General features: G+C 53.3%; 10 protein-coding genes; 5 read left to right on the top strand and 5 right to left on the bottom strand.

Moving 5' to 3' along the window:
- Positions 1-81: 81 nt before the first annotated feature.
- RCC_01520 (uncharacterized protein) lies at positions 82-2,202 on the bottom strand (the record flags this gene model as incomplete). The annotated part of the gene is made up of 1 exon (XM_023766815.1): positions 82-2,202. One exon carries the CDS (start codon positions 2,200-2,202, stop codon positions 82-84), a length of 2,121 nt encoding a protein of 706 aa, XP_023622583.1.
- A 194-nt stretch (positions 2,203-2,396) lies between these two features.
- On the top strand, positions 2,397-3,056 carry RCC_01521 (uncharacterized protein; the record flags this gene model as incomplete). Its single annotated transcript, XM_023766816.1, has 1 exon — positions 2,397-3,056. One exon carries the CDS (start codon positions 2,397-2,399, stop codon positions 3,054-3,056), a length of 660 nt encoding a protein of 219 aa, XP_023622584.1.
- Positions 3,057-4,343: 1,287 nt separating this feature from the next.
- RCC_12320 (Elongation factor 1-alpha) lies at positions 4,344-6,187 on the top strand (the record flags this gene model as incomplete). XM_023766817.1 has 6 exons in its annotated part: positions 4,344-4,348; positions 4,416-4,486; positions 4,546-4,601; positions 4,824-4,942; positions 5,000-6,047; positions 6,107-6,187. The coding sequence occupies 6 exons, from the start codon at positions 4,344-4,346 to the stop codon at positions 6,185-6,187; spliced, it is 1,380 nt and encodes a 459-aa protein (XP_023622585.1).
- A 427-nt stretch (positions 6,188-6,614) lies between these two features.
- RCC_01522 (related to tRNA-specific adenosine deaminase 1) lies at positions 6,615-7,914 on the top strand (the record flags this gene model as incomplete). XM_023766818.1 has 2 exons in its annotated part: positions 6,615-6,756; positions 6,851-7,914. The coding sequence occupies 2 exons, from the start codon at positions 6,615-6,617 to the stop codon at positions 7,912-7,914; spliced, it is 1,206 nt and encodes a 401-aa protein (XP_023622586.1).
- Positions 7,915-9,212: 1,298 nt separating this feature from the next.
- Positions 9,213-9,574, bottom strand: RCC_01523 (uncharacterized protein; the record flags this gene model as incomplete). XM_023766819.1 has 2 exons in its annotated part: positions 9,213-9,294; positions 9,351-9,574. The coding sequence occupies 2 exons, from the start codon at positions 9,572-9,574 to the stop codon at positions 9,213-9,215; spliced, it is 306 nt and encodes a 101-aa protein (XP_023622587.1).
- Positions 9,575-9,734: 160 nt separating this feature from the next.
- RCC_01524 (uncharacterized protein) lies at positions 9,735-10,073 on the top strand (the record flags this gene model as incomplete). XM_023766820.1 has 2 exons in its annotated part: positions 9,735-9,848; positions 9,909-10,073. 2 exons carry the CDS (start codon positions 9,735-9,737, stop codon positions 10,071-10,073), a joined length of 279 nt encoding a protein of 92 aa, XP_023622588.1.
- Positions 10,074-10,801: 728 nt separating this feature from the next.
- Positions 10,802-11,583, bottom strand: RCC_01525 (related to transcription factor of the MADS box family MCM1; the record flags this gene model as incomplete). XM_023766821.1 has 3 exons in its annotated part: positions 10,802-11,074; positions 11,129-11,263; positions 11,347-11,583. The coding sequence occupies 3 exons, from the start codon at positions 11,581-11,583 to the stop codon at positions 10,802-10,804; spliced, it is 645 nt and encodes a 214-aa protein (XP_023622589.1).
- A 1,969-nt stretch (positions 11,584-13,552) lies between these two features.
- RCC_01527 (uncharacterized protein) lies at positions 13,553-16,360 on the bottom strand (the record flags this gene model as incomplete). XM_023766822.1 has 4 exons in its annotated part: positions 13,553-15,419; positions 15,476-15,554; positions 15,615-15,697; positions 15,756-16,360. 4 exons carry the CDS (start codon positions 16,358-16,360, stop codon positions 13,553-13,555), a joined length of 2,634 nt encoding a protein of 877 aa, XP_023622590.1.
- A 1,546-nt stretch (positions 16,361-17,906) lies between these two features.
- Positions 17,907-24,037, bottom strand: RCC_01529 (related to tRNA-splicing endonuclease; the record flags this gene model as incomplete). XM_023766823.1 has 2 exons in its annotated part: positions 17,907-23,952; positions 24,012-24,037. 2 exons carry the CDS (start codon positions 24,035-24,037, stop codon positions 17,907-17,909), a joined length of 6,072 nt encoding a protein of 2,023 aa, XP_023622591.1.
- Positions 24,038-24,542: 505 nt separating this feature from the next.
- Positions 24,543-25,287, top strand: RCC_01530 (uncharacterized protein; the record flags this gene model as incomplete). XM_023766824.1 has 2 exons in its annotated part: positions 24,543-25,184; positions 25,234-25,287. 2 exons carry the CDS (start codon positions 24,543-24,545, stop codon positions 25,285-25,287), a joined length of 696 nt encoding a protein of 231 aa, XP_023622592.1.
- Positions 25,288-27,976: the final 2,689 nt, after the last annotated feature.

A 27,976-nucleotide genomic window follows, 5' to 3' on the forward strand; every position in this document is an offset into this window, starting at 1 on the left:
CAGACACCAATCGGTGCCACATCACCCATTGCGCCGATCCTCGTCTTCATTCATTAATCATTATAACCTCCACCAGTGTATTCATACATTCCTTCCCACCAGTCCATTTGTGTTGATTCCCAGCTTCAACTTCTTCCGACAGTCTGGACAATACCATTTGGTCAAGCGTTTAGGCTCCTCCTTYAAGTCGACACACTCCAGATGGAACCACTCCTGCTTGCAGTCATCCGCATCACATCCAACCATGGTTCCCCAACTCACATCTCCGCAGATACAATAGCGCGGCTCATCAGGATCGATGTACTCCTCAGGAGCCTCCACGGCAGTTTGCGCATCATTTGGCGTGAGTGGATCTTTCCTCCCGCCGCCAGTGCGTTTGCGGTTGGGAGCAGCCTTACGCCTCGAGACACCGACTTTGGCGCTCTCGTCGTCCTTGCTAGTGATGACTCCAGGAACGGGACGGCGGCTGCGACGGCCGCTCTTGGTGGTTGCAGTGGAGATGTCTGGCGAAGTTGGCGCATTGGTCGATGACATGCTGGTGCTTGGCAGGCTCGCGTTGCTATTGCGGCGCAGGCTGGCCCGTCTCCCAGGAGGCTCCTCGGAGACAGCCTTGCTGACCTTGAGAGTGATGGTTGGTCGTTTGGTAGCGGGCGGGGTGGCAGCCCGCCGACTGTTTCGGGTGGTGGCAGCTTTAGGGGAGGCCGATACGCCTGCGGGTGCAAGAGGTACCTTTTGCGGCGCTGGCTGAGAGGGTGCTGTAATCTTGAGCTTCTTCACTGTCGGCGCTGGTCTGTAAGCATCAGTTTCGTGCGTCGAGGGACCAGCAGCTGGCGTGGCCTCGCGCTTCCGCTTCTTGTGCTCAGGGGAGGCTGTAGAGAGTTTACCCCCGTCCGCAGGTACCTCAAGTCCTTGCTCACGCGCTATCTGGTCTTGAATAGCTGCTTCCTCCTTCATGCGCAACCGCTTCAGCTTTTTGGCCTCGTTCAGACGCATGCCTCGATTGATAAGCTCGGCATCTTCGTCATCATCTTCGGCATAGACCTGTGGGCCGAGCATGGCGTTCATCTGATCTGTGTCCTCGCCGCTAATGATAACCTTAGTGGGGTCCGCTTCGTTGGGTTCATCGACGAACCGCTCTCCTGCCGCTTCTGCTCGCGCTCTCGCAGCCTCCTTGCCGGCCATACCGCGCCCAAGATTTTTCAGCTCTCGTCGGACCATCGTCTGCGAAGGCACCCATATGGCATTCTTCTTCATACGCTTCCGTAGCTTGGCCATTTCCCATTCAGTCAGCTTCATCCATGGCAACCACTTGCTTCCATTTGTAGCGTCGGCTGGTGGCTCATGAAGCGCAAGTAGGGCATTGGACGTGCTGATTCCTGCGACTGCAGAGTGTGCGTTAGTTCCTTGGTGGCCAGGCGCTCGGGGCACTCGCGGCTTCGTATTCTTTTCGTCGTGTGCACCAGGTTGTTTCATCGCTTTGGGTGTCCGGGACCGCTGTCGGGGAGTAGTCCCTATCCCTCGTTTGTCTCCACCACCAGGAACTTCGAGCAGTGCTGGAGAGGTGCGAGCGGACGTCCAGTCGGACATGGTCTCGAGCGGCGCATTGGGGTCCGGCGGTGGGATAACCTCTCCCGGCACCATGACCTTTCGACCGCGGATCTTGCTAGCAGCCTTGTCATGCAAGCGCTTCAGCTGGTTTTCTGGTCGACCATCATCTCCTCGCGCGCTCATCCCGCGATCGCGCTTCAGATTGGGAGAGGTCAGCGCCTGCTGCTCCGGCGTGGGATCTCGAGAGGGTGGCTTAGGTTGCGCCTTGAGTTTTTGTGTGACAATATCCAAGCGTCTCGCCTCGCGCTTGCACTCTTCATCCAGTCGCACGGCTTCCGCTAGTGACATGCGACTTGCAGCTTCCGCCTCTTCCAGCGCGCGGCTGATGTCGCGACGGAGCTTGACCGGGTCCGGAGCATCATGCTTGATAGTGGGTAGCAAGCTGTATGCGGTGGTATCATCATGCACCTTCTTAACCATGCGCTCAGCCTTGGTACGCTGCTCATGGATGAGTGAGGTGGCACGAATCAAGTGTGAGGGAAAGTGCTCCGTGTAGGTGAGGAAGTCGGAAAGCGTAGCCTGGATATCGGGATCCGTTGGAGGCGGCCTGCTCAGAGACCGGTAGTCGGGATCGGGGTCGTCGAGCGCGGCCATGATGGATGGTCACGGTATTGTAATGTGGGATGTGAAGCTTGAAGCTTGGAGGACGCGCATGAGATCGCGGAGTCGAGTCCGGTAGTCTACCTTCCCCGGACTACGTATCCCCATTGAACTGCCGTGGCACGCTCCAAACCATTGCGCATCGAAATTCTCCACCGAAGCCGATTAAGACAGGCATACACTCTGATATGGCCGCCGCGGTGACGGGGGCACCTACGCCGCCCCAGGAAGAACAACCGCAAGGCGCATATGCATCCTATGTTAGCCACGATCTCCCATACAATGAGCACTTCGACGATTCTCTCATACACGTCGTCCTTGGCCCAACACCGCCTCAAGATGGCATCCGTATAATTCCCGAGGATAGTACCGAGCAGCCTGTGGATGGTGTTTCTGTGCGCGCCGATGCTGTCTCTTGGCAGAGCTTGCCCTCAATCACGGAAGACGAACTTCCACTTCCACTGGATGWTCCACGTCGCATCTTCGCAAGTCCTATTGCCGGTATAAAGCTCACACATCCAGGAGGTTATCTTGAGGGTGGTCCTGGGTTGGAACCGGACATGGACACATTCCCCGAGGACTTTCTGTCCAACAACCCTGGCGTCAATTCATCGGAACGATTGAGAGCCGCAGTAGACCAAGAGATCGAAGCCAGCATAGATTTGTTGAAAGACAGATTGTTGGCAAGGAAGAGGGCAAAAGAGAGGAATGAACAGATCGAGAAGGAGCTCAAGCTGATGAGTGATAATCACAGTCTGGAGTTGAAGATTCAGCGGAAGATGGCTGAGGATCGTAGAATCAAGAAGGAGGCAAAAGAAAAGCGGCGGATGGAGAGGGAAGGCGGATGAGCTGTGATCCCACGAAGGATATGGATCATTTCGCAGTTCATGGACAATTTCATTGCAGAGGCAGAGCCTAGCTGCCCTCGGCGTACTGCAGAGACGAATGTTGACATGTCACGAATTGGCCGATGATCTCGCATCCTGGGAACACGCATCTGTACCGGCGTCGAGTGCACCATCCTGCGGGACAACAAAATTGCTTCAGGCCTGCGAAATCTTGATAGCATTTCACGTTGATGAGTGCTGGCTTGCGATTGTACGTTAGTCTCCGCGTCTACCATCGWCCATTGCTAAGCATTACGTKCTGACCGACCTTCAGGTCCTCTGCAGTTGGCAAGGCACGCGTCTACCGACGTTTACATCCGCTGCATATCGGTCGCTTATCGCACTCACGCAAAACGGCAAGAGTGCTTATGAGTGTGGGACTCTAGTGAGCGCTCGTCGGGAATCGCCTGTAGACGGTGTATTCAAGAGCACACGACACCGAAGCATGGGAGTTATACGCAGAAAGAACCTCACAGCATCGTTGGGGATTATCCGTCTCTGCAAACGCGACAAGAAAATTCGACCACTACAGTCTCAAGCATCTTTCAGGCAGCGTCGCATGAGAGGGAGCGATGCAAAGATTTGCCTGTGAGAATTGCTCAACATCGATGAACGATATCACCCATTTCCCAGCTACAGAGGTCACTGTCAAGTTATGGTAGTTGGATTCAACATATGTTTCTTGCGGATCTCATGTGAGTACGACAAGTGAGTCAAAAGCACATCTCAAAGTGAACGTGTCATGTTTGCCATGAGATGAAGTAGCAGTGATGCAATGGTAGCTTTGCAGGATTTCTTGCCCGAGCCAGGCTTGAACATACGGTGAAGGCCATATAGGACGTTGAACGAGGATACATGGAGCTACCAGGGATAGGTCGACTTTGGTGCTTCGGAGCCGTGTTCTACCATGCCAGTCATTGGACAGCACCGGCCCAACAGGTGAAGGAAGCGGAGCAGAAAGATGTCCACCCCGCGTGTAGCAATCACGTGATGTCAGTCATTCGTGTGTGATGGAGGGGCTAGCAGAATCAGAATTTGTCTGTGCGCCAGATTATAAAACACTCATTCTCTTTCCAACTCTTTCACACCCCGTCCTCATACCGTCAATCATTGAATTGCACCCTGAGGTAGGCGCCACTCGCTCACAAACATCAACACGACAACCACCACTGACACCACCACACAGAATTCAACTCCTTGCACTCACAACCTTCCAAACAACAACGAACAACCTCCTCAACCGCAACCATGGGGTATGATCTTCACCGCGCCCGCGCCGCCACCGCACCATCAAAGAGTAGCAGCTGACAGCGGACACAGAAAGGAAAAGGCTCACATTAACGTCGTCGTTATCGGCCACGTCGATTCCGGCAAGTCGACCACCACTGGCCGTAAGTGCTCGCCTCGATCTGCGACCGTGATGACACAGCCATACTCACAAACTTCACAGACTTGATCTACAAGTGCGGTGGAATTGACAAGCGTACCATTGAGAAGTTCGAGAAGGTAAGACTCCCCGTCGCATCACTTTACTTCCGTCGCGCGCCGTGCAAAAATCGCCCATCGCCCCTCGCTTTGGTGGGCTGGTGGGGGTCTGAGATTTTCGCTTGGCGTCCATGACCTCACACCGAACAAAAAGCCTAGCTGGCCACATGGCTGGCTTCACTCCACCCCCACATGCCGTCCAAATTTCCTCTACCATCAAAATGCTGACAACCTCACCCACAGGAAGCCGCCGAGCTTGGCAAGGGCTCTTTCAAGTATGCCTGGGTGCTCGACAAGCTGAAGGCCGAGCGTGAGCGTGGTATCACTATCGATATCGCCCTCTGGAAGTTCGAGACCCCCAAGTAAGTTGTGACGAAGCACCTCGACTCCCCGGAAACGCCAGCTAACTGGATAAACAGGTACATGGTCACCGTCATCGACGCCCCAGGTCACCGTGATTTCATCAAGAACATGATCACTGGTACTTCCCAGGCCGACTGCGCCATTCTCATCATCGCCGCCGGCACTGGTGAGTTCGAGGCCGGTATCTCCAAGGACGGTCAGACCCGTGAGCACGCTCTCCTCGCGTACACTCTCGGTGTCAAGCAGCTCATCGTCGCCATCAACAAGATGGACACCACCAAGTGGTCCGAGACCCGTTTCGCTGAGATCATCAAGGAGACTCAGAACTTCATCAAGAAGGTCGGCTACAACCCCAAGCACGTCCCATTCGTGCCAATCTCCGGATTCAACGGCGACAACATGATTGACGTCTCCACCAACTGCCCCTGGTACAAGGGATGGGAGAAGGAGACCAAGGTCAAGTCTACCGGCAAGACCCTCCTCGAGGCCATCGACGCCATTGACATGCCCAGCCGTCCTACCGACAAGCCTCTCCGTCTCCCTCTCCAGGATGTGTACAAGATTGGTGGTATTGGAACTGTTCCAGTCGGCCGTGTCGAGACCGGTGTCATCAAGGCCGGCATGGTCGTTACCTTTGCCCCAGCTGGTGTTACCACTGAGGTCAAGTCCGTCGAGATGCACCACGAGCAGCTCGTTGAGGGTCTCCCCGGTGACAACGTTGGATTCAACGTCAAGAACGTCTCCGTCAAGGAGATTCGTCGTGGAAACGTTGCCGGTGACTCCAAGAACGACCCACCAAAGGGTTGTGACTCTTTCAACGCCCAGGTCATCGTCCTCAACCACCCAGGTCAGGTCGGTGCCGGATACGCACCAGTCCTCGACTGCCACACCGCCCACATTGCTTGCAAGTTCTCCGAGCTCCTCGAGAAGATTGACCGTCGTACCGGAAAGTCTGTTGAAGACTCGCCCAAGTTCATCAAGTCTGGTGACGCTGCCATCGTCAAGATGGTGCCATCCAAGCCCATGTGTGTTGAGGCCTTCACTGACTACCCACCTCTCGGTCGTTTCGCCGTCCGTGACATGCGTCAGACCGTCGCCGTCGGTGTAAGTTACCATCCCATGCGCAGTTCACAATCCGTCAGCTAACATATCTGTGCTTCTAGGTCATCAAGTCCGTTGCCAAGTCTGACAAGGCTGGCGCTGGCAAGGTCACCAAGGCCGCCGTCAAGGCCTCCAAGAAGTAAGCGGGCAATCGATTGCGGAACTGCTTGTTTGCAGAGGATGGGCTCCTTTGCTCATACTCTCCTTCATCATACCCATTTGATCGACCTGTTCTAATTGACAACATCACTCCCGAGTACTGTTCTSGGCCGTTCGGACAGTCCTTGAAATCAGAGGAAGCGGCCAACCTTTTCTTTTGTTATCTGCACGAAAAGTCACGAAGCGAAATGATGATGGCGGTTTGCGAAGAGGGCTTTAGTCTGAAGGCAGACTTATGCTTGCCGGTAGCTGAGATTCCGGCAATATGCTAGAACAATGAAACCATTGAGTGCACTGTCTCGTCTCGTCTCTGTCGTGTGTTTTGATTTCATTTTCAGTGACGTCGCTGGTAATGAAACTTTCAAAGTTGACTTTGTCACCGAATCACTTCTCCGTCTACATCCTGATAACATGATTCCCACTTCCCGCCCAGACGATGTCGCCCGTTGTGTCCTCGACACCTTTGACATTCTTCCCGCCGCATACCGACCTCGCCAGCTGCCGGAAGGTCGGCGCGAGTGGGTACCTCTGGCTGGTATCGTGCTGAGCCGCGGTGAGTACATGTCTCCTCAGATCAGCCGGGCTCTTCTAACGTCGCGCTCGTCGCAGAGAAGATCATGACCTGAAATGCGTCGCCCTTGCCACAGGCATGAAATGTCTCCCTCAATCCAAAATCTCCTCCGCAAATGGCAACGTTCTACACGACTGGCACGCCGAAATCCTCGCCATTCGCGCCTTCAACCGGTTTCTGGTCGACGAGTGTGCAGACTTGGCTCGACGGGGTCTAGGTAGCGAGACTGCTTGGATACGGTGGAGGCAGAATGTCGAGAAGGATGAAGTGGAAGATGCGGCCGGTTGGCAAGGTCAGCCTTTTGCGTTGAGGGATGATGTTAAGATACACATGTATTGCTCTGAGGCGCCTTGTGGAGATGCTAGTATGGAGCTTACAATGGCCGAGCAAGAGGACGCTACGCCTTGGACTTCCACGCTCCCTACCGAGGAGAAGGATGGAATGTTGGGAAGAGGACATTTCGATCAATTGGGTGTTGTGAGGAGGAAACCTGCACGACCGGATGCCCCGGCTACGTTGAGTAAGAGTTGTTCGGACAAGATGGCTTTGAAGCAGTGCACGGGTTTGCTGTCGAGTGTGGTGTCCTCACTGATACATCCTGGGAGTTCTTACTTGGAGAGCGTAGTGCTGCCTGAAAGCCAATGCATATCACAGGCAGTGAACAGGGCGTTTGGAAAAGGAGGCAGAATGAAGGAGCTCGCGAATGAGGAGCTGCAAGATCGTTGGCGAAGCACAGGGTTCGCTTTCCGACCTTTCCATGTGACGACTACGAAGAGAGAATTCAACTTTTCCAGACGAGGGCCGCAAGCTGCAGCAGTGCCGAATGTTTCGAGCAATCTGTCTGCGGTGTACACGCCAACACGGCGAGAGATTCTCGTTAATGGTGTGCTACAAGGTCGGAAGCAGCTCGATCCGAAGGGTGCCAGTTGTGTTAGCAGAAGGAAGATGTGGATGAGCGTCCTGGATGTTGCTCTGCTGGTTGGCTTGCCTGCTTTAACGTCAGCGTTGGGAAAGCGGACGTACTCTGAAATGAAGGCGTCCGGTATCTTCAAAGGGAGGAAGAGGGTTAAGATGGATGCGAGAGAGTTGTCGTTAAAGGGATGGAAGCGCAATGAGGGCGACGAGCAATGGTGTTTGTAAAGTTGCTCATCTTGACGATGATGATGTAAGATCGCAATATTGACTGAGAGACCCAGTTACATGTACTACATCACCGTCCACCTTCCATCGAAAGACTGCCATGGCGCAAGCTAGGACCCTGATGGTTTTCTCAAAGAAGATCATTCTCAGCTGAGGCGCTGCTGCTCTTGACTTGTCTGGACGGCATCTTTACCCGCGCTTTGACCCTCCATATAACGATCGCAGTGATGACGATGACGAAGAAAAGCACGATAATGCTGCAGATACTGATCAGCTCGATACTCGCTGCAAACTATCTTCACTCACTCACATCGTGGCAATCGCAAGATTGGGCTTCATCCTTGGAGAGTGGGTCTCTGCGGGCGCTGGTCTTTCCAGAGACGTTCGACGCTTCAGGGGTGTGGCTGTCTCTCCGGGCTTCGTCTCCTGCAGAACGGTTGTAGACCGTGGTGTTGTACAAGGGCGTCGGCTTATACAGGAGCGTCTCGTTCTTCAAGGTCTTCAACCCTGTGGTCTCTCCCGGTGATGTTCTGCCCTGCCTGACAGCTTGTCTGACTTTCCTCCCCCTTAACGTTTTCCAGCACCATGGGAGTCCGCAATGAAACTTTGAGAAGAAGCGGGATGCGTTTGTGTGAAACGTATGGAGCGGTCTATTCTACTGACTGATCGCGGCGGATGTCTCGAGGTTACGATGGCGAATGGTAAGTAACGATGCTGGTCTTTTCCAGGAGCGAGAGAAGTATGAAAGATTCAAAAGGAGGTAAGAGGTTGACAGACAGCGGTCGAGTATTGACGGGAAAGTGCTGATGTAGTGCTTTCTGTCCGTTCTGTCATTCTGCCTGCCACTTCCCAATTGCTTGAATAACTATCATCTAGACGACCGAAATGRTAGCTACATGTGGGATAGCCTTTCCTCTTGTGACATGCCAAGATGTGTCTTTCTGATGGAATCGTTCGTCGTAGGTTGCAAGCCGGTTTCCATGACAAGTTCAATCCTGTTGGCAAGCAATATTGGGAGCTCTGCTCCATGAAGCCGACAAGTGTCAGTGCCGCCATTCCAATCAAGTTTCGTCGAGGAAGTGCCGACCGTGACAGTGCCAAATTTTGCCAGGTCGTCAAACGACATGTTGCAAATCCCAGAGGCATGCGGAAACTGCGATATCTCTCCGCTTGAGGGTGATGGTTGGCGGCGAATGCACGAGCTCCGCTTCCATATCGTCTGAAGCCATTGACGATATGCCGCCRGAGCGTTCCAAGCCGAAGTCGATGTGTTCACAGTGCAAAACTTCATCATCGTCCTACTTTTCAGCACTTCCTTGACCGCCAGCTCCATTGCCGCTCACGGTCTCCTCGCCCAGCACTTTGGAAGCTGCCATGAACCTAAGCATGGGTCAACATCCAAAAAGAATCGATGCAAAAAGAAGACTACGACGTACATTCCACCAGCATACCCACCCAGCCCTCTCATACCTTCCGCCTGTACTGCAGTCATTCGTAACAAGTTCTCCAGATCCGACATGTTGGCAGTCAACTGTGCTAATTGAGCGTGAAGATGTGAAAGCTGACGTGATTTGGAGGCGGAAGTCGGGACAGTAGAGAGACGTGATGTTGATTGAGCACGCGAGTGGTTTGGACCTGGAGTGCGAGTGGGGTTTGACATGTTGAGTTGATCAATGATGCACGTTTATTGCAGACGTCCAAGAACGCGTTGTTTGAGAGAGAAGATGTCTGGCGGGTGCGCACGGGCCTCAACTTCGCTCCTTCCTCAGCAAGCAAGCAGCCTCTGAATGTGTATACTCATATCTTTGCCACTTTTCACCATGTCTGGCCCAAACAAAGCGCGAATCATTGCGTTGACAGGAGGTGTCGCTGCAATTACCGCCACTGGAGCATGGTATGGCGCTGGTCTCAAGACGAGGCAAGAGTTCAAGCAGGTAAGTTTCTCAACTCCTCCCTCGCTCGTGACACATTTTGCTGAACAGATATGTATTCAGGAGAAGCAAGTCATCATACAATCTTCCGCAGCCGATAAAATTGCCCAGCTCCAAAGTACCAAGGAGAAACTCATCAAGCAGCGAAAGGAGCTGCAAAATAAAATCAACAAACTCACTGCAAAACCCACACCGGATGCCACTAAAACTGATGGATCTGACGGCTGAAAGCGGCAATGCTGGACTTCAATCAACTGTCAAAATTACCGGTGGTGCGCATATTCTTCCGCGCAGTCGACATGCCTGGTGGTAAACTTGGAACCACATGCGGGATTGTCTTCACTGTGAGTGCTGAGATCTCAGCGAACGCCGGATAGGCACTCGCCGTGATTATCCACGAGCGAATTACATCGCAGAGCGGTGGGATCGCAGCCGCGATGCAGCATGTGAACAATGTACAGCTTTCTGCTGGTATCCCTGGATATCTGCTCGTCCACGCGACCATGTCAACAACAGTCAATGCCTGTATCTGGCAGATGGGCCACCTTCGTTGGAGACGATCACACCAAACAGAGGAAAGGCAAAGTACAGTGAGGACTTTGAGCTGTCGTTGGGATAAATACTGTTCGCTTGTATGTTACACAATAGCCGAGCTGATTGCTCAGCCCACGAGTCTCGTGCCCTTCCTCTCGCACTGTTCCTCACATTACTTCTTCAAGTTAGTAGTCAATGGCTTTTGCAGCACCGCCATTCAATGACAATGTAGAAGTTGGAGCATAATGTCCATCAAACTGGCATCCACTCCCCTGACGCGCGACCCACTCCCCTCAAACGCCGCGCACTCAAACATGTGATCCGCCTCCGTATCCATTTCATTTCTCATCGTTGCCTTGCTCTCATTCGTCCTTTACATCATGGAGCGAGGACCCGTGCGACAATGCACTGCTGCGTGGACCCTAGCCTCGAGAATGCATCTGTTGCTGAGGTGGCATCGGGTAGGCGCCCTGCTGAGCGGCTTGTTGCTGTTGCATGTATGCCTGGTATTGGAGCGCTTGTTGCTGATCGGCAGTCATGTAAGGCTGCTGTTGTTGCTGATTGCGTGGCATGCCCTGGGGTGGCATGGATTGTGGCATGGGTGGGGGTGGTGCGTGTTGTTCCTCGGGTGACTCGACGGCAGAGCCCTCATCGACGCCATTTGCATCGGCAGGTTCGGGCGCGTTCAGACATGCCTGAGAAAGATGTTAGTGCGGAGACACGGCAATGGGGAATGAAGAAATGCTCACTTGGATTAGGTTCTTCCCCTCTGGCTTGGTGACCAGTGGCTGCAGCTTGGGTGTGGTGAAGGTGTAGACCAGGCCGGTCTCGGAGACGACCAGGAGTAGCACTTGAGTGCCAGTCAGGACGGAGAGTTCGTAGGCCTGGTGGTGGAGGAGTCAGTACATGGCATGTTTGGAATGCGCGCGCGCACGATGCGACGCGTTGGCAGTGTTCGCAGACTCACCTTCTTCATGATTCCGGCCTTGCGCTTCGAAAAGGTAATATGCCGACGCGACTTGTCCTGAATGAACTTGATTTCGATCTTGCGACGCTCGCGGCCGGGCTTGTCATCGTCATCGTCGTCGTCGTCGGCAGCGGTGGACTGGCGCTGACGCTTGACACCGCGGCTCTCGGCGTTTCCGTTGTCGAGTTCCTCTTCGTGGTCGTTGACCGTGTCCTGATTGACGATCTCTGCAGACATGATGGGCAGTGAGGTGAGCGCGTCGCTGGGCTATGCCGGTTTGAGGGTGTTGAGTGGGAACTTTGGACACTCTCAGGTGCTAAACCTCAATCGGAATGCTCCTTCCCTTATTTCCCGAGCCGGAGGTGGGGAATGCAGCAAAAAGCTTATTAGGAGGCAGAAAGCCAAGAACCTTTGTTGATTCCGACTTTGCGACGGTGAGACTTTACCTGGCCGTGCGACGGAAGCGGGACTTGGTTTTGCAGGTGTGGAATGTAATGTGCATGCGGGTTGTCGGAGAATTGGACGGAGGAGCGACCGTCAAGCTGATGAGCCGAAGAAGAGATTTCGATGTTTCGCGCTCCCCATTCAACGATGTTTCTGCAACCTTCGAGTGCGTTTGGAAGGAGCTAACTTAACGCAGTATAAGGTAGCAGCCGTGAGAAGAYGTGGAATAAGTCGCACAGAAGTGGACGAGAAGGGACAGAAGTGGCTTTCGCGGCACAGTTGGCTCTCAGCCGCAGCGCGCTTAGCATCCTTCGTGCCGAGCTCATCTCATCACATTAATCACAATAATGGTGCACCGTCTCAAGCTACAAAAAGCGGAGTGCGCCGCTAGTTCTCCTGCCGTCCAGCTGAGCAAGGTTCATGGCCTCTCTTATACGATGTAAAGACATCGCTCCACTCTCTAATCACCTTCACTTGAATGCCCACAGGCTGTATCCACAGACACGACGATGTACAACGTCACCATTCTGCTGGACTGTGGAGGCTTGTGACCTTTCCCATTGGCGGGCACAACATTGGCCGGTATGGACACGATGTTTCTCCAGACACTCGATGTAAAGGATCTGACGGACCATACATTGACGCATGAAGGGAGCCATCTGTCGCCCATCAAACTCCCAAACYCCGTGAGATCCGGTATGCCATTGTTTCTACATGCGTGGTCATAATTTAGTCCTACAATATCACTCGATGGTTCCAACAATGGCACTTCAGGGAGTTAATGAGCTTGCGAGACGGCCTCAAATGAGATCGAGCACTCTATACGACCAACCAGCTCTCCAATTCCGTCAAAGAAGCAAGCAGAAAAGTGTCAAAGACGCGCAGCAGAAGTTGTTTCCGCGACCGCCGCACCGCAATTCTGCCAGCAGTAGCACTTTTGCAGCAGGCGAACGGGTCTCGATTTGACAACAGCAGGAAGTGCCTTCGTGACGATAACACCCATATACCCATCAATCGGTGCACATTGAGCACCAGGGATATAACCGAACTTTTGAGGAGCTGTCAATGCTGCAAAGAGCCGCATCTCCCCAGATGGCCAACGATCCATTACAAGCCTTTGAGATGTCAGGACTAAAGCATCCGCTTCCGCAGATTGAAAGTCATAGCCGCTAATATATGTCAGAAAGACAGGCAGTACAGGGCTGAAACCTCCCGATAGCTGTAGCTGCTCGGTCTCTGTATTGTAAAGCTCGTTTTTCGAGTGACAAGGTTTCCCTCCGGTGCTGTTGGGATTCAAAAGGCGAAGCAGCGTGCTTTCGCGACTGCAGACCCAGCAGAGTCGGGAAGAGCAATTAAAGCCATGGAAGTCGGTCCTCATGTTGGCCTTTCGAGCAATGACACGACTGGCCGCATTGCAGGTCTCCCTGAGAACGATACGTCCCTGCATATCATGAATCACCCAGCCAGATTGAACACATGCAGGCAGCAGGACTTGGTAATATGGGGAGCTGGGCCTCATTTGTTAGGGGAGTGGCTCAGACACATATCATGCTTGGTATATATGTATGGCGCCACCATGAGTCCCTTCTCGAGCCATTCATCTGGACACAGGTGACCCAAACCAGAAGAGTGCATCCAAAGACATGAACCATGTGAATCTTTTTACTGAAATACTATTACATATATACTCTATAGTTGCATAACCATCAACATCATCATCGTGATCATCGCGTCAATGTCCAAAACTTTTTGTGCAATGCCATCAGCGTCCCTGCTTACTAGCACGTCTCGTATTCATATACATATCCAAGGCACTCCCGTCACTGCTTGAAGGTGCATGACTCGCGGCACGTCGCCTCGCAACCCTTTGCTCCCAGGCCATTAGCGCCCTCKGTGGATCCACTACTTCCGGTGCAGCAACGCCAGGCACTGGTCCATTGAGCGTTCCGTTCGTCTTCAATACGGCCATGAGAGCAGCTGACAAGAGTGCATTTTGTTTCTCCAGAGCTTCAAGACGAGCGTCGAATCGGGTAGATGCTCGGGTGGAAGAGCCCATCTGCTGGGAGGTGATGTGAGGAGTGCGATGTTTTGAGGATGTAGAGTCCACGGGCGAGACTTCGTAAGATGGGACTGTCGGGAGTTCCTTCCTGGCCTCGCCCATACTCTTCGACTTCTTCGACTTCTCGGATCCGGAAGCTGGTGGTGTTGGTGGCAGAGCACGAGTAGGAGGCGGCGATGCGAGTGGTGGTGAGGGAAGCGGTGGAGACGGGAGAGGTGGAAGTTCTTCTTCACGCATCGTGGCAGGACTCTTCGAACGGATTGAAGAGTGAACACTGTTGCTGTTCCTACTCCTACGTCTCGCGGCAACTCGGCCGATCGAAGCAGATCGAGGACGCGGGGCAAAACCTTTGCTGTCCTTGAGAATGAGACGGGCTGGCTTCGGCGTGGATCTGGTCTTGGGGATGGGGACCTTCTCAGCTACGAGCATGATTGGACTCTGCCTCGGGGAATGTTGTGGCGACGCTGCCCCAGCGGATACTCTAGTCGACACCGGAGTGCGGTCGTCGTCCTCGGAGAATTCGCTCGCCAGGGACGGTACTGGCGACACCGGACCGACGGTGGACTGTGTATGTTTTCTCCAGCTTGACGCACTTGAAGCGCTAACCACGCTTGTGTTGGAAGGTGCCCGTAACGGGGTTGGTCGAAAGTCAGGTATCTGGATGTGCGGCCTCATCTTCTTCAGGCGWTGGCGAGTTGCTGATGAGGGTGCATTGACGACAGAGTCAATGGTCCGATTGAAGGAAGGTCTTTCCTTGAGCTTGCGGACAMGAAGGCGTTCCTCCCGTTCCTTCCGTGTGGCCGGATGACCTTGCACAACATCGCCACTACGAGACTTTGGTCGTTTGATAGGACCAGTGCACTCTGTGGTGACGGTCGCTCGGATCGGATCAGGCTCGAACCGCTCAAACTCGTTGAATGATTTGATGCTCGGTGCCATCTTGGGTGTAGGAGTTGCTCTGCCATTGGCCATCATGCCTTCGATCGTTCTATGCTCTCGCTTGAGTCTCAAAGGACTCTTTGGCGGCGGTGGGCCAGGACTATCAGAGTTGCTCCCTTGATACATGCTGGACGCGACACTTGATCGATGGAGCAGCACGGGATGGTTGCCAAGTCGTCGGGGAAGCGGATGCCTGATTGCGACCTCTTTCTCCTCCCCAGGATGCTTGACAGGCGACTCTTCGTTCGGGAGGGATATGCCAGGAGAGCTTGGAACAGACTGGATAACAGGATGACTTGAAAGAGCCCGTGAGGTATCATAGGAGGACCTTGAAGCGGGGTGGCCGAAGGAGTCGTTGGGGTAAGAGTCTGCCATTGAGCTAGTAGATTCTGCAATTGGGCTGGGAGGATTGGAAGCGGCAGGCCTAACCGGGACTGGGAATTGTCTGGAAAGACGGTGAGCGACTTCTTCGTACGTCCTGGCCTTGGGTGGAGTATGGAAGATGCTCTTCTGGTCGTCGTCGATGGAATGCTGTTGTCTGCTCAATGTCGACAGCCAGCTATCCAATACATCACTCGCGTTAACTTCATCGYGAAACCAGACAGAGACTTGACTCTCTAGCACCTCGGGGCTGTGCAAACGRGGTCAGCTTGGCATCGAAGTGGGAGCGCGGCCTGGACAAGGTACCTCAAAATGTCAGGTCGTGCCACGGTCGAAAGACTCTGTCGTCCATCTGGTGGTCCTTGCACAGCCAAATAACGCTTGCCTTTCATTCTGTCAGCCTGAAACAGTATGAAGTAGAAAGGAGAAACAGTGTTACACATACCTGTCGATGACACTTTTTGTTGCACACCTGGTGGCAGGGGCTCCACAAGTAATCCACCTTCATCTCGCAGCACTCCGTTCAGTCTAGAACAAATTAGCCGAGAATATAAGCGGGTTTGGAATCTTTGATTCGTCGACGAACCGCTCATGAGCAGCCTGCGCTGGCGTCACCTGTCGGTGTGATCCATTGCCCAAGTGGAAGAAGCGCAACTTCTTTGGCGCGCTCACTGTTCGTCTGGGGCCGTCGGCTTTGCTTGGCTTTCGTTGAGGTGCAGTAGGTCCAGTTGTTCGCAGGAAGAAGGCCAGGTCGTGGGAAGCATTCTCTCTTGGTAGGCGCGATAGGCTCGTCTGGGTCATCATCTTGTCGTTGTCGTTGGCTATGCCATAGGACGGCCTCGGATCGATCGCGTTAGTAGTGTAGTGTGCGTGACTCGCAGAGTGGTAATGATTTGAGGAAGAGTCGTCTGTCTCGAACAGGGGCAATGTATACTGGCTGCCTTCCTCGGTCTGCTGGATAGAGTCCTGGCGGAAGATGGTCGAGCTGTCATCATGGATTTGGTCCCGCTGAGTTCTGGAGGAGCCCTGTCCCATGATCGTGGCAGACCCGACAGTCGCGCCTGTTGGGCCGAACGCTTCGGACGAGATGGGAAATTGCGAGGGGCTCATAGCTGTTATCTCCCACGCGCGCGGAGTATGGTTGGCAAAGGATGGGCCTGGGTTCCGGCGCGGCACTCCGGACAGCTGCATTGTGCACGAGAGTTGCGTGCAGCGCAACCTAGAGCCAGCGTGCGTGCGCGTGTGCCAGGGCGCTGTGCGTCTGACGTTGAGTAAGTCACGGGCAACGCGCCAACCATGGCAACTCACTCACCACCCTTCCGTGACAAGTTCGGGACGGCTCGTGATGCTGGGCGAGAAGTGAGGCCGCACGGCTAGTGATGGTGTCGGCGATCAAACGGAAACAGTACTGGCAGCTCTTGTCGACGATTAGGATTGTTAGGGAAGACGAAACACTTGACAGAAAAGAGCGAGAAGAGAAGATGGTCACGTAGGAAGAACACAGAAAGGCTGCCTGCAGGGTACCAAATAGAAATCACACATAACTTACCTACTCTTCCATCAGATCTCGAAAAGGCTCCCCGTGGGGGAGCAAGGGCCGCCTACAACTCGGTCCTGGCGACTAACTGAGGTAACGCACTGGCAAGCGATTTGTGCAACGGAAGCAGAAGCACACAGCAGATTCGGAGTCCGCTGGCCAAGAACTCTGCCTGGCTCCTCCTCCTGCTCGCACTTGCACTTGCACTTGCACTTGATGGCAGATGCACATTCGGAGCTGCCTGCCGTCGGATGTCCTGACTCCTGGCAGAAACCGGTGATTTCTTGTCTGAGACAGACATCCACAGTCGTCGCCAGCGGCAGCGGAAGATTCGGATTCGAGCTCCACCGTGCACCATCCGGCGGGAAATAATTGGGCAGCTGCGGCGGCACAAAGGCCCACTCGGCGTGAGAGTCGAGATGTAGAGGCATGGTGCGCAAGGGATGATTTCGTGATGCAAGCCGTAACGGATGGAGGTGCATGTGAGGTCGCACAACATGAAATGGACAGGGTAGTTGGACGTCGGGGCGTTGGCGGAACAGCAGCACCGAGCGCCTGCGGGAGATTTTCACTCGGCTGCTCGAGAGGACACACGATTTGCGACGAGTCCACCTGGGCAGTGACTGGGTCCCTGGTGATGGAAGCGAGCCAGAAGCCGCCAGAAGATCATGACAAAAGGTGGCTGGATTTGCAAGTTTCAGGCGATGGCGTACAGCCGACTGCAGGGATCAATGTTCTTTGAATCCACAGGGCAACGTCYTGTCAAATACAGGCGGATAACTGCCGGTAGGAGAAAACGATTTACCATTTTCTTCGGGCATGGCATAATCCGTTTTATGCCGCAAGCATGTGGCTCATCAAGGCGAATTTCTTCGCTCTCCTTCATCCTCAACAGAACACGAGTGGCACACCGTCCAAGGCAGTCCGCCACCCAACAAGAGATCTAAAACCGCCCCGTCACCGCAGCACGCATCATGCACAACGATCTTGATGTCTCACGCTGACCACGAGGCTATGTAACACGCTTCCATCCTGCGGACTGTTCCCGCCACATTTTCGTACGTACGAAATCGAGCAGCTGTTGTGGCATATGTGCCAAACGGGCTCGCCATCGCCATCTTTCCGAATCGCCATTTAGCTTGAATCGTCGTCTAGACTGAATCGCCCTATATAGCCTGAATGCTTCCTGTCGTCAGCCGTTCAACGCGGCCCTGGTTTCGGTTTCTTAGGCAAAAACGGGCTGGCAGCGGCCGGCCTCTTCTTCAACAGCTTCGGCTTTGGTTGCACGACTCCACCGACAGCTCTCGGAGCGGAAGCTGTGCTTGGAGCCACCGAAGACGATGCGTCCGACCTCCCCTCCTTGTCTTCTCCTGATAATGGTGTTTCAGCCCTGGAACTCGAGGCGCTTCGTATGCCAACTCCGTTGATCACTGTCGATGTGACCTTTGCGCCATCGTGGGCACCAACGTCTGCCATCTCGACGTCTTCGGAGAATTTACGCGCGGGTGGCTTCAGGCTGCCTGTATGCTCGCCTCCTGTATGTGCAGTGCCATTACCGGTGCTTATAGGAGCCGTCTGATCTTGCTTTGTCTTGGGAACTCTGTCTGCAAACTTGTAGGTGACACCTTCCATCCGATCTGAATCGGACGCATGAATGGGAGTTGGCGCGGCTTGCACCAGCGGACGTGGAAGTGGTGCAGGGGTCTCCTTGGGAACGCTTACGACGTCTTCCATAGACCTCAAAACACTGCCTTTGGGTGCAGGGAAGGCGCTAGAGGACTTCTTCAGCATGTTCATGATGTTTCCGGTTGTGTAGCAATCTCTGCCTTGAGCATCCACAACCAATTTGCGCCAGTACTCTCCTCTGACCAAACTGTCGGAATTTCCAAGAACCCATAGACTCGACTTTGCTCGCGTGAGACCAACGTTCATACGGCGGATATCCTGCAGGAAACCGATTCCACCAGCCGGACTCGCACGCACGCAAGAAAAGATGATGATTTCAGCTTCACGCCCCTGAAAGGCATCGGTTGTGTTGAAGTCGATGGTGTCACCAATCTCAGGGCCGTATCTGTTCTCGAAGCGGTTCTTCAACTCACGTAGTTGGGATTTGTAAGGCGTGATGATTCCAATGCGTCCGGAGAAGTCATAGTCCTTGAAGTCGGCAGTCAGACGATCGAACAATGCCATGGCAACGTCAATCTCGGCCATGTTGATGAGTGAGTGGCCTTTGGGCGCGGCTTGGTGCTGACCCTTGACATCGAAGAAGCGATACGGCGCGAGAAGAGCGCTAGCATGCCAAGGCTGCTGGCGTAAAGCAGCCATTCCGTGACCATCTTTGAGAAGGCCGTCGTAGAAGGTACGACTCGGGAAGACGCTAATGTCCGGGTGCATGCGGTACTGCGTATCCAGAAGATGTACCTCATCAGGAAAATTGTTCTGCATGCGCACGAACAGACTCTGCTCGTACTGAAATCGGGCCGCCTCCTTGGAGAAGACCGTGGGCGGAAGCTGCTTAGGATCTCCAACCATGATACACTTGACACACCCATACTTGAGCGGGATGAGTGAGCTCATCTCCACACATTGTGCAGCCTCGTCGATGATGACAGTCTCGAACTCGATGTTGAGGCTCTGGAACATGTCATGCCCACTGCCACTCAACGTGGCGCAGATGACGTGCGCCTCGTCCAAGACAGCTTGCTGCGCTCGCTTGCGGTTCAGTTCCTGCTCACGCCCCGCATTACGCTCCTGGTCTTTCACATTGTCGATGCGGGTGCCAAGTTCGGCTTTGCGCCGCCTCGTTTGAGATATTGAGCTCTCAAGCGCAGCACGTTCGGGCTCAGCAAGCTTCTCACCTGCTTCATTGACGCCGGCATCACGCCGCTCATAAAGCCCTCGCAAAGTAGCGGAGACGCTCTCGTGATCCTTGAATAATTCTTGCCTGCTCTGGCGCTGTTTCTCATCCCCTTGACTACCACCCAACTTCTTCTGCACGAGTTCCTCCATTGTCACGTCCGCCACCATTGCATTGATGCGGTCGCTGCGTCCGATGCGCACGACGTTAATCTGGTGGTCGCGTCCATTCTTCGTTTTAACGCCAGCTTTGAGACGCATCACAAGCTCGTCGACAGCAGCGTTGCTTGGTGCACAGACGAGGAGCTTCCTGGAGGGCGGGATATCCATCAAATCTGCGTTGCCGTTGGGCTTTGGCATGGGTATCTTGGTGGCGCCGKTGGTAGAGCTGGAGAGAGTGTTGGTAAGGAGGCCACCCACAATGGCAACGATGGTCTTCGTCTTGCCAGACCCGGGAGGTCCTTGGATAAGCGAAAATCCTTCATTCTCCAGAGCAGCGTTGATGGCTTCCGACTGAGCGCGGTTGACATTGTACGAGTCTTGAAATGCCTGAATCTGCCGATCGCTGTAGGGGATGCGCTGTGATGGCTTTGCGCGGACGATCTGATTGCAAAGATCGTAATATTGCAACGCCTTGAGTGCACCGTATTCACGTTCCAACGGAGTAATGGACTGGACTTTGAGACCATACACGAGGGCTTTCATCGTGAGCTTATTAGTCAGCGTTGTACCGGGGGCGAATTGATAGACCACTTCAACGTGCGCTTTCTGACGTTTGATGCGATAAATCCTCGCCAAGCAGTGGGCAGATGAGGGATCATCCGCTGGCTTGGATGATTCGGAGAACAGGATGATATCGCCTTCCATCAATTGAAGGTCGCGATTCTCCTGGTGACCAATGATGCTGCTGATCTCGATGAGGTGGTCCACATTGCTGCGATTGTGCACCTTGAGTTCGTATGGTCTGGAGCTGTTTTCCTCACGGGATTTGACAAGACCCTGCCACGCCTCCAGAAGGAGCAGAGGCTCAAATGTCTGTTGGTAGGTTGTTGGATCGCGAAATGACTTGGCCACGTGTGAGAACTCGTTGGGGCTGCTGCCAGGGGGAAAGTCGCCGTCATGGAAAAAGTTCCAGCCCAGGATTGTGCGGTGCAGTGAGCTCAGATCCGGTGCAAGACGCGCACGCATGTCCTTTAGTGATCGGGCTGTTTTTTGGATGCGGGTCGGAGCCCTCTTCGTCTCCGGTCGAAGGCCAGTCGCGCCACTCAAATCCAGACCTGGACGATCAACCTTCCTGAGGTGCTTGGACTTGCCTCCAAAGAGATCATCATCCATGTCATCCTCTTCATCCTCTTCTCCGCTCTCTTCTTCGTCAGAAGATACCATGATGTTTTCACCCCTGGTTGTGTGATCCTTTCCAAAATTGCCCAAACCTGCAACACCACTTCCAGCCCCGAGGCTGGCATTCGCTTTTGCAAGCGCGGCGAGTCTGGTCCGTTCTTTCTCTGCATTGGCCTGTTGGCGTTTGGCCAGAAATGTCTTTGAGTCTTGCTGGAGCTTTTGCGCAGCCTTTTGCGTGAACGCGTTGGGCTTCTGAACCGCCGCAGCAGGCTTCTTGGCTTCGGATTTCTTAGCCTCCGCTTGCTTCGCCCATGCGTCCAGATCGATGACATTCTTGCCTCCCTTGGCAGCCGTAGGGGTGACTGTGCCGCTGTCTCGTCCACTTCTAGACTGCGCCCAGTCTTGCAAAGTGCCCTGCTTTTTACGAGATGTTACATCGACTTCGATTACATCGGGTGCCAGTGAGCGACCAAGGTGCTTCTCCAAAGCCTGCTGTAGCTCAGCCTTCTGATTCGCTGTCAATTTCGTCCTGACCTTGTTCTTGCTGTTGCTGCTGCTGGTGCTGCTTTCGATGTATGCTGCAGACTCCACTGTTATATCGATRCCATTCTCACGCAGTTTGATGAGCATCTTCGCGGTCAGCCCAACTGCTTTGGCAATAAGATAGTCGTCACGAAGACGTAACCACTTTGCGACTCGTCCAAAGGCCCTGCTTGGCGTTTGAAGCAACGCTTTGCTCATTGTCGACCCAGCAGTATCCTTCGTACTCCCGGCCTTTTCGATCGTCGTGGCGATGAGAGGATACTGATCGAATGCAGTGTTTGCAAAGTCCATCGTGTCGCGACAAAAGTCAGAAAGCATACTCTTGTCGTGTTTGCCATTGGCCCAGTCTTCAGTCATGCCAAAGATGGTCCCCAAAGCGGTCCACGTCCAAAACCAGAATTCCCTCAACGCGCCCAAGTCTTTTTTATCGACAATGTCTCTAGAACGCAAGATGCCGTCCTGGCTATCACAAAGACAGTTGAAGATGTCTCTGACAAGCTTTAGTAGAACTGGGCATGGCGCAAAGATCTTGGCCTCGGATATCAGCTTCATCGCCTCGGAGAAGGCAGTCAGTGTGTTGCTGAAGAACACTTCGAGAAGATGTTTGAGACTGTCTTGTCTGCTGTCTTGGCTGGTCATTGTCTTGAGAACGTTGAGTGCGGCTTGATGCACATCATCGTTGCCGTTGAAGAGGAGAGCGACGAGGCCGTGGGCACCGTCGCGTTCTTGGTATATTCCATCCAATTGGTCGGGTGTGAAATCGTCRAGTCGCTGAAGCAAGTCCGTCGTGATGTGCTGGTGCGTTCTGCCAAGCGCGTTGTTCCAGGCTTCGCATTGTTTGGGGTAGTTGTTCAACTGGCTCGGAGCGAATTTCTCGATTCGCACGAGGTTCATCATACCTTTCAGCAGGGATATGACCAGATGCGGATGACCAGGCTTGACATGCCGCATACTCAACTTCCATAAGTTCAGGTTTGCAACGCCCAGTTCGTGATCCAGCTCTCCATTCCCCAGGATAAATTGCCGGTCACGGGCGAGACTCTTCACATCCAAGGCGATGACGCTCTTGACAACTTCAAGATCTAGGTGCTGTGTTGAACTGATCTGCATCTCTGAAATGGACTCAATGCCGTCCAGCTCTTGCAGGATAGCAGCGATGTGATCCTTGGCCACGGCCTCGATAATGTGGACATACACTGGCCCTCCATCAACCGACTGATCTAGCCGCATGATDGCCTCGAGTAAGGAGGTGAGCCCCTTCTTCCAGGTGATGCTGCTTGCGAAATGTGTGTAACGTTCTTCTTGAAAACGGTGGAGTAGTTGATCCAGCAGTGTGCGCATGGGTGGTACGAGGTTCCCAGGGGCAATGCTCCTCACGAAGCCATCGACCCAAGCCAAGGCGTCTTCAATCTCCTTTGCCGGGGCAGTTTCGCGCTSTGCAGGCTGAGTTGTGAGCATTTGATCGAGCCTTGGAGCCCTGCAAATGTTTTCCACCACAATCTGGGGCGAGATGGAGCCCATGGCTGCCCAAAAGTCGGTTGCGCTCAGGTCGAGCAACATGACGTATGTTGCGATTAGGGGAGAGAAGTGGGCCGCATCGACTTGAAAATGCTCGAGGGATAGTGTGAGCAAGTTCCCGTCCATGCTTCGGAGGTTGTCTGTGAACAGAGGCTGGGTCATTTTGGAGACGATCAGCCGCGTGCCACGCCAAAAGACGGGCAGAAATTCCAGCTCCAAGGTAATGACATTGACTCGATTCATGGCAGGTTCCAGGAATGGGCGGACGCTGTACTCGAATTCATTGGCACACATGGGGAATTTGACCCTGTTGCAATTGCGCTCAGCCCAAGCAACACGCTCGGCATGCTTCGAGTATAGAAAGGCCACTGCACCGGGCGCGTAGTTGCCGAGTGTGAACTTCTTCACCGACTGGGCTAAGCGGAAAGGCTTGTCAAATGATTGAGACAGGGTGTCTTCGTCGCGCAGGAAGGGCACGCAGTGGAGCGCTTCGAACATGGCGTACATGGMAACATCTCCAGCAGCGTCGATTCTACGCTCGGCCGGTGGAAGTGCGGCGAGGAGTTCCGACATGCTGTTCAGGCCGGTCACGATCCGCGTCTTATTCATGGCATCAAAGGTGTTCATAAAGCCGGTCACCTCTTCGTCTTCGAATTCCGCTTCCAGCCGCGCGCGGAGTCTCGGGCGAGATCGATGGTATTCCCGCACGCAGACATCGCAGCGTGTGAGCTGCATGACCAGCCCGCGCTTGAATTTGTCCTGATATGGCCTCGCATCTTCGCCGTCAAAGGCCAGAATTTGCAGGCATGTCAAGACTTTGTCCCGCCGCGTTCTCGAAGCGAGTATCTTGACTCCTCGCTCTTCTTTCTCCTGCTCGGACTCGTCGAGATTCTTGCCTCTTAAATCCTCGTCAAAGTAGGGATGCTGGTCGGTTGGGGTGGATCTTGGGCAGAACCAATGCAGAGCTTCGTCGAGTGCAACGAGGTCTCTGGCGAGCAGTAAGTTAGCAGAGGGGTAGCATGCGGGGTATGCTTTGGGGATGCTAACTCGATTTGCTGCACCAACTCCGCCATGACCACAAATAGGCCAGGCCTTTGAGGCCCAGCAAGTGGTGGAGGGGAGCTGTTCTTGCCACACGATGCTGACGGTGTCTATCTTGTGGTGTTCAAGTGTGGATTCCCAATCAGAAGGGAGGATCTGGGCGTGGTCATCCAATTGAGGCGCTTGCAATGCTCGAGATGTTGGTGGCCAGTAATGGTGGTGTGATGATGATGTTTTCTCAACCGTGAGCGTGATCAACTGGTCAAAGTTGCAATGCAGAGTGGGGGAAGCGCCTGTGCGGTAATCAAAAACCTTCAAAACGCCGTAAAATGCAGAAACTCGCGTGCTGGTGATGTTGTTGGACAGAACATGTAATAAGTTGGAGTGGACCTGAATTTGGCGAGGTACAACACAGAACTAAGGAAGTCGCGTCTCCTGGGTCGCGACTGCCGCACGCGCTAGCTCTGCCGAGATCCGAGACCCACTTCTTGACGACCACGTTCTTGCACGTGAACATTTGTCCTCTGATGTTACATCATGTCAAGCGATCTGTTCGAGGCGTTTGGAGAATCGCCTGCAGCAAATCATCAGCATGTTGAGTCACAAGAGAAAGGCAGCAGCAATGCTTGGCAGGTAGTGGAAGAGGACGAGGATGACGACTTTGGAGATTTCGAAGATGCATCTGCCACGCGACCGCCTGAACAGAATATCCCAATTGATCAGAGTCCTAAACCACCGGCAGATTTCCCTCCAAAGGCTCCAAAGGGAGCGGGACCGTCAGCGCCGTCGAAAGAATCCAAGATTGGAAAACATCCATTCGCCGAGCACATGGACTTTTTGTTTTCAGGGGGAGATGATGAGTATGATGCCGGAGCGGACGAGCTGAATGATTTGGCGACCAACCCCGAAGCCGCCATGGCTTACTCCAAACGCATCATAGCAGAGCAAACGGCGCGAGAATCGGGCGGGTCTGCTTCGACAACGAAACTACCCTTTGCTCCCAAACCGAAGGTGCAAGCAGCTGCAAAAGCTGTACCTCCAGCTCGAAAGCCGAACAAGCTGCGGAAGAAATCTGGATATGCACCTGCCAGAGATTCTTCCATTCTCTTTGACGTTGAGAATGTTTCAGAGGAGGAGAAAGATGACGATGATGATGAGTTTGGAGACTTTACAGAAGCTGTGGTGCAGCCTCCTACCAAACCAGCTAAACCCAAAATGCCACAAATAGACCTTCTTGGCCTCAACGATCCTTTCAGCAGCGATGCCGGTCTTGACGGTCTGACGAGTCCTCGACAGCGGCGTGCAGCTTCCGTTTTGGGCTTGCCGAAAGATTCCCGGCCCTCTCAACTCATCAACTCTTCAACAGCCGCAGATAATGATGCTTGGGACGATTTCGAGACTCCCGAACCAATATTTCCCGCACCTACTACGACAGTACCCGTATCGAATGGTGGAAAGTCTCCAGATCAATCTCTTGTACCTCCAACGACAATTCCCCCACCCTCCGTTCTTCTTTCCCTCTCTCCTAAGATTTTCTCTCAAATTTCCGACAATCCTCAAATCTCGATCAATCACATTCATGCCCTGTCGCATATACTCGCCGGGCGAAAATCCCGCTGGAAACGGGACACTATCCTCGCGTCTAGCATGCGTATTGGCAGTGCCGCCGGAAAAGGCATGAAACTCACAGGCGTGGATCGCGCAGAGATGGCGAGGGAGGAGAGGGAAGTAGCGGAATGTGTAAGAGGTTGGAAGGCTGTTGTTGGGAAAGTTCGCGGGAAGGGGTTGCATGTGCCTGAAATGGCGGAAACGATGGTTGTCAAAGTGCTGGCAGTGRATGAAGGTGGATTGAAAGGCAATCGAGCTTGTGCATTGTGTGGTTTGAGAAGAGAGGAGAGGGTCAAGGGTGTTGATGTGGATGTTCAGGATTGTTTTGGGGAGTGGTGGGTCGAGGGAATGGAGATGCATGTTTGTTGTAGAGAGTTTTGGGATGCGTACAGTGGTGAATTGAGATCTAGATGATGAATTCAGGGACTACGCAAGTTGGGGAAGATGTGCACTCGGTGAGAAGTGCATTTGTTGCATGGAACTTTGGGGTGGTGTGTATTCAAATGGAATGCCTGCCTTTCTGCGCGACGCACGAATGGAGCWAGGCTACGGTGGTCTTTTAGCGACTTCCCTGCAACAACCTATAAATAGCTTTTTAGAATGCACTACTACTCTTAGCTTTACCTCGGCGCCGGAGTTAGAGTATTGCAGCGTTTCCTACGCTATTATATCGTATTATATATAAGGTTTCGATATAGCAAGAGTGCTAGGCTATATATATAAGGCCCACCGCCTTATAGCATTACTAAATAGTCTAGAATAGGTTAGACCATTCTCCCTAACCCCACCTTTCACACGCCTGTCCTAGGCTAAACCGGATACGCGCGGAAGGAATTATAGTAGATAGAGGAAAGGCTATACGCCTCCTAGCTAGCTCTGTATTAATTCNAACCGGATACGCGCGGAAGGAATTATAGTAGATAGAGGAAAGGCTATACGCCTCCTAGCTAGCTCTGTATTAATTCGAGTCGTCTTATATTAAAGTCGCACGTTTTCGTATTAGCCTACGTATCTTACACGAACCTAACAYACGAATYAATCCTAACAACTACCGTAYAACGATACGAAAATRGTTAAYACCCGTAGAACTAGAGGTRGCTTACTACTACGTAATAACGGTRGATCYACCCCGGTTAGYACGGGCGTTTCGGATRTCGATCTAGACGGGACTAGCGTAGGAGCGCCTATTCTRCCCCTCGAAGGCGGYAACGATRCTAGAGAGGGCGGCTCCGGTAGYAATRCGGCTATAGGAGCCTAAGGCCCTRCTCTAGGCGACTAGTTAAYAACTAGCGGGGGAGGAGTTAACCTAGAACCTAATCGTAGCGATAAYACGACTTAGGGAGACGGGGAGACTACCCTAACCGACGAGGAGATCCTCGCTCTAGAGCGACGTACTYGTTAGGCGAGATCTAAGGCCGAGTATATAGAAGTAYAGCGGCAGATCCGCTAGATCGGTTTAGAAATAGACTAGATTAACCTAGCAGATGCCTAGCGGGGTCGCGGCGACCCCGGCGAAGGGGCTGCTACGGTTAAGAAAGCCTCCCTACCGAAGGTAAAGGAACTAGTTGTCTTCGAAGGGAAGACTAGGGCTAACTACGACGATTAGACCCGCTAACTAGAGCGGAATTTCCGTAGGTATAATGGCTTTAACGGTCGTAAAGACCGGATAGTAGACTATACCGCAGACTACATAGCTAAGCTCTAGCAAGACTACTAGGATCGCTATATAACCTAGCTGCCTAACGGAGAGGAACTAACGTAGAGCATAATAAAGAAAGTTATGCTCGACTTAATAGGTTCTAAGGTAGAACGGCGCCAGAAGGCCTATAACTAGCTTAAGAAGGTTACTTAAGGGTCCCGTACCCCTACCGAGCTCCTCGAAGAGATAAAGGTGCTCTAGTTAGAGGTAGGAGAGAAGCGCGAGGACTAGAAGATACTAGGCTTTACGTCTGCCTTATCGTCTAGCCTACGGTACCGACTCTCCCTCTACTCCGATAAGCCGCTTACCCTTAAGGAGGTAGAGGAGAGGGCGAACAAATCCTTTCGGCTAATCGAGCAATCGAAGGATAAAGCGAAAGAGCGAACGAGGGACTAAAGGGAGAGCCGAATAGGCCGCAAGCGCGGAAGAGGCTCCCTACCCCTAGACTCGTCCGGGAATAAACGGACTCGTATAAGCGAGACTAGCGAGGGCTAGAAAGGGTCAGCCGGTAGTTACTTAGACAAGGAGTGCTACGGCTGCTATAAGATAGGACACTTAAAGCGTAACTGCCCTAACCCCTCCCTATAGAAGGAGACAGAAAAAGAGAAGGCCTCCTCCTAACCGCTATAAGGGTAGTAGACTACGTATTTTACGATAAGAAGCA

Source organism: Ramularia collo-cygni (genome assembly GCF_900074925.1).
Source record: "Ramularia collo-cygni strain URUG2 genome assembly, contig: RCC_scaffold01, whole genome shotgun sequence".
In the NCBI taxonomy this organism is placed as follows: Eukaryota; Fungi; Ascomycota; class Dothideomycetes; order Mycosphaerellales; family Mycosphaerellaceae; genus Ramularia; species Ramularia collo-cygni.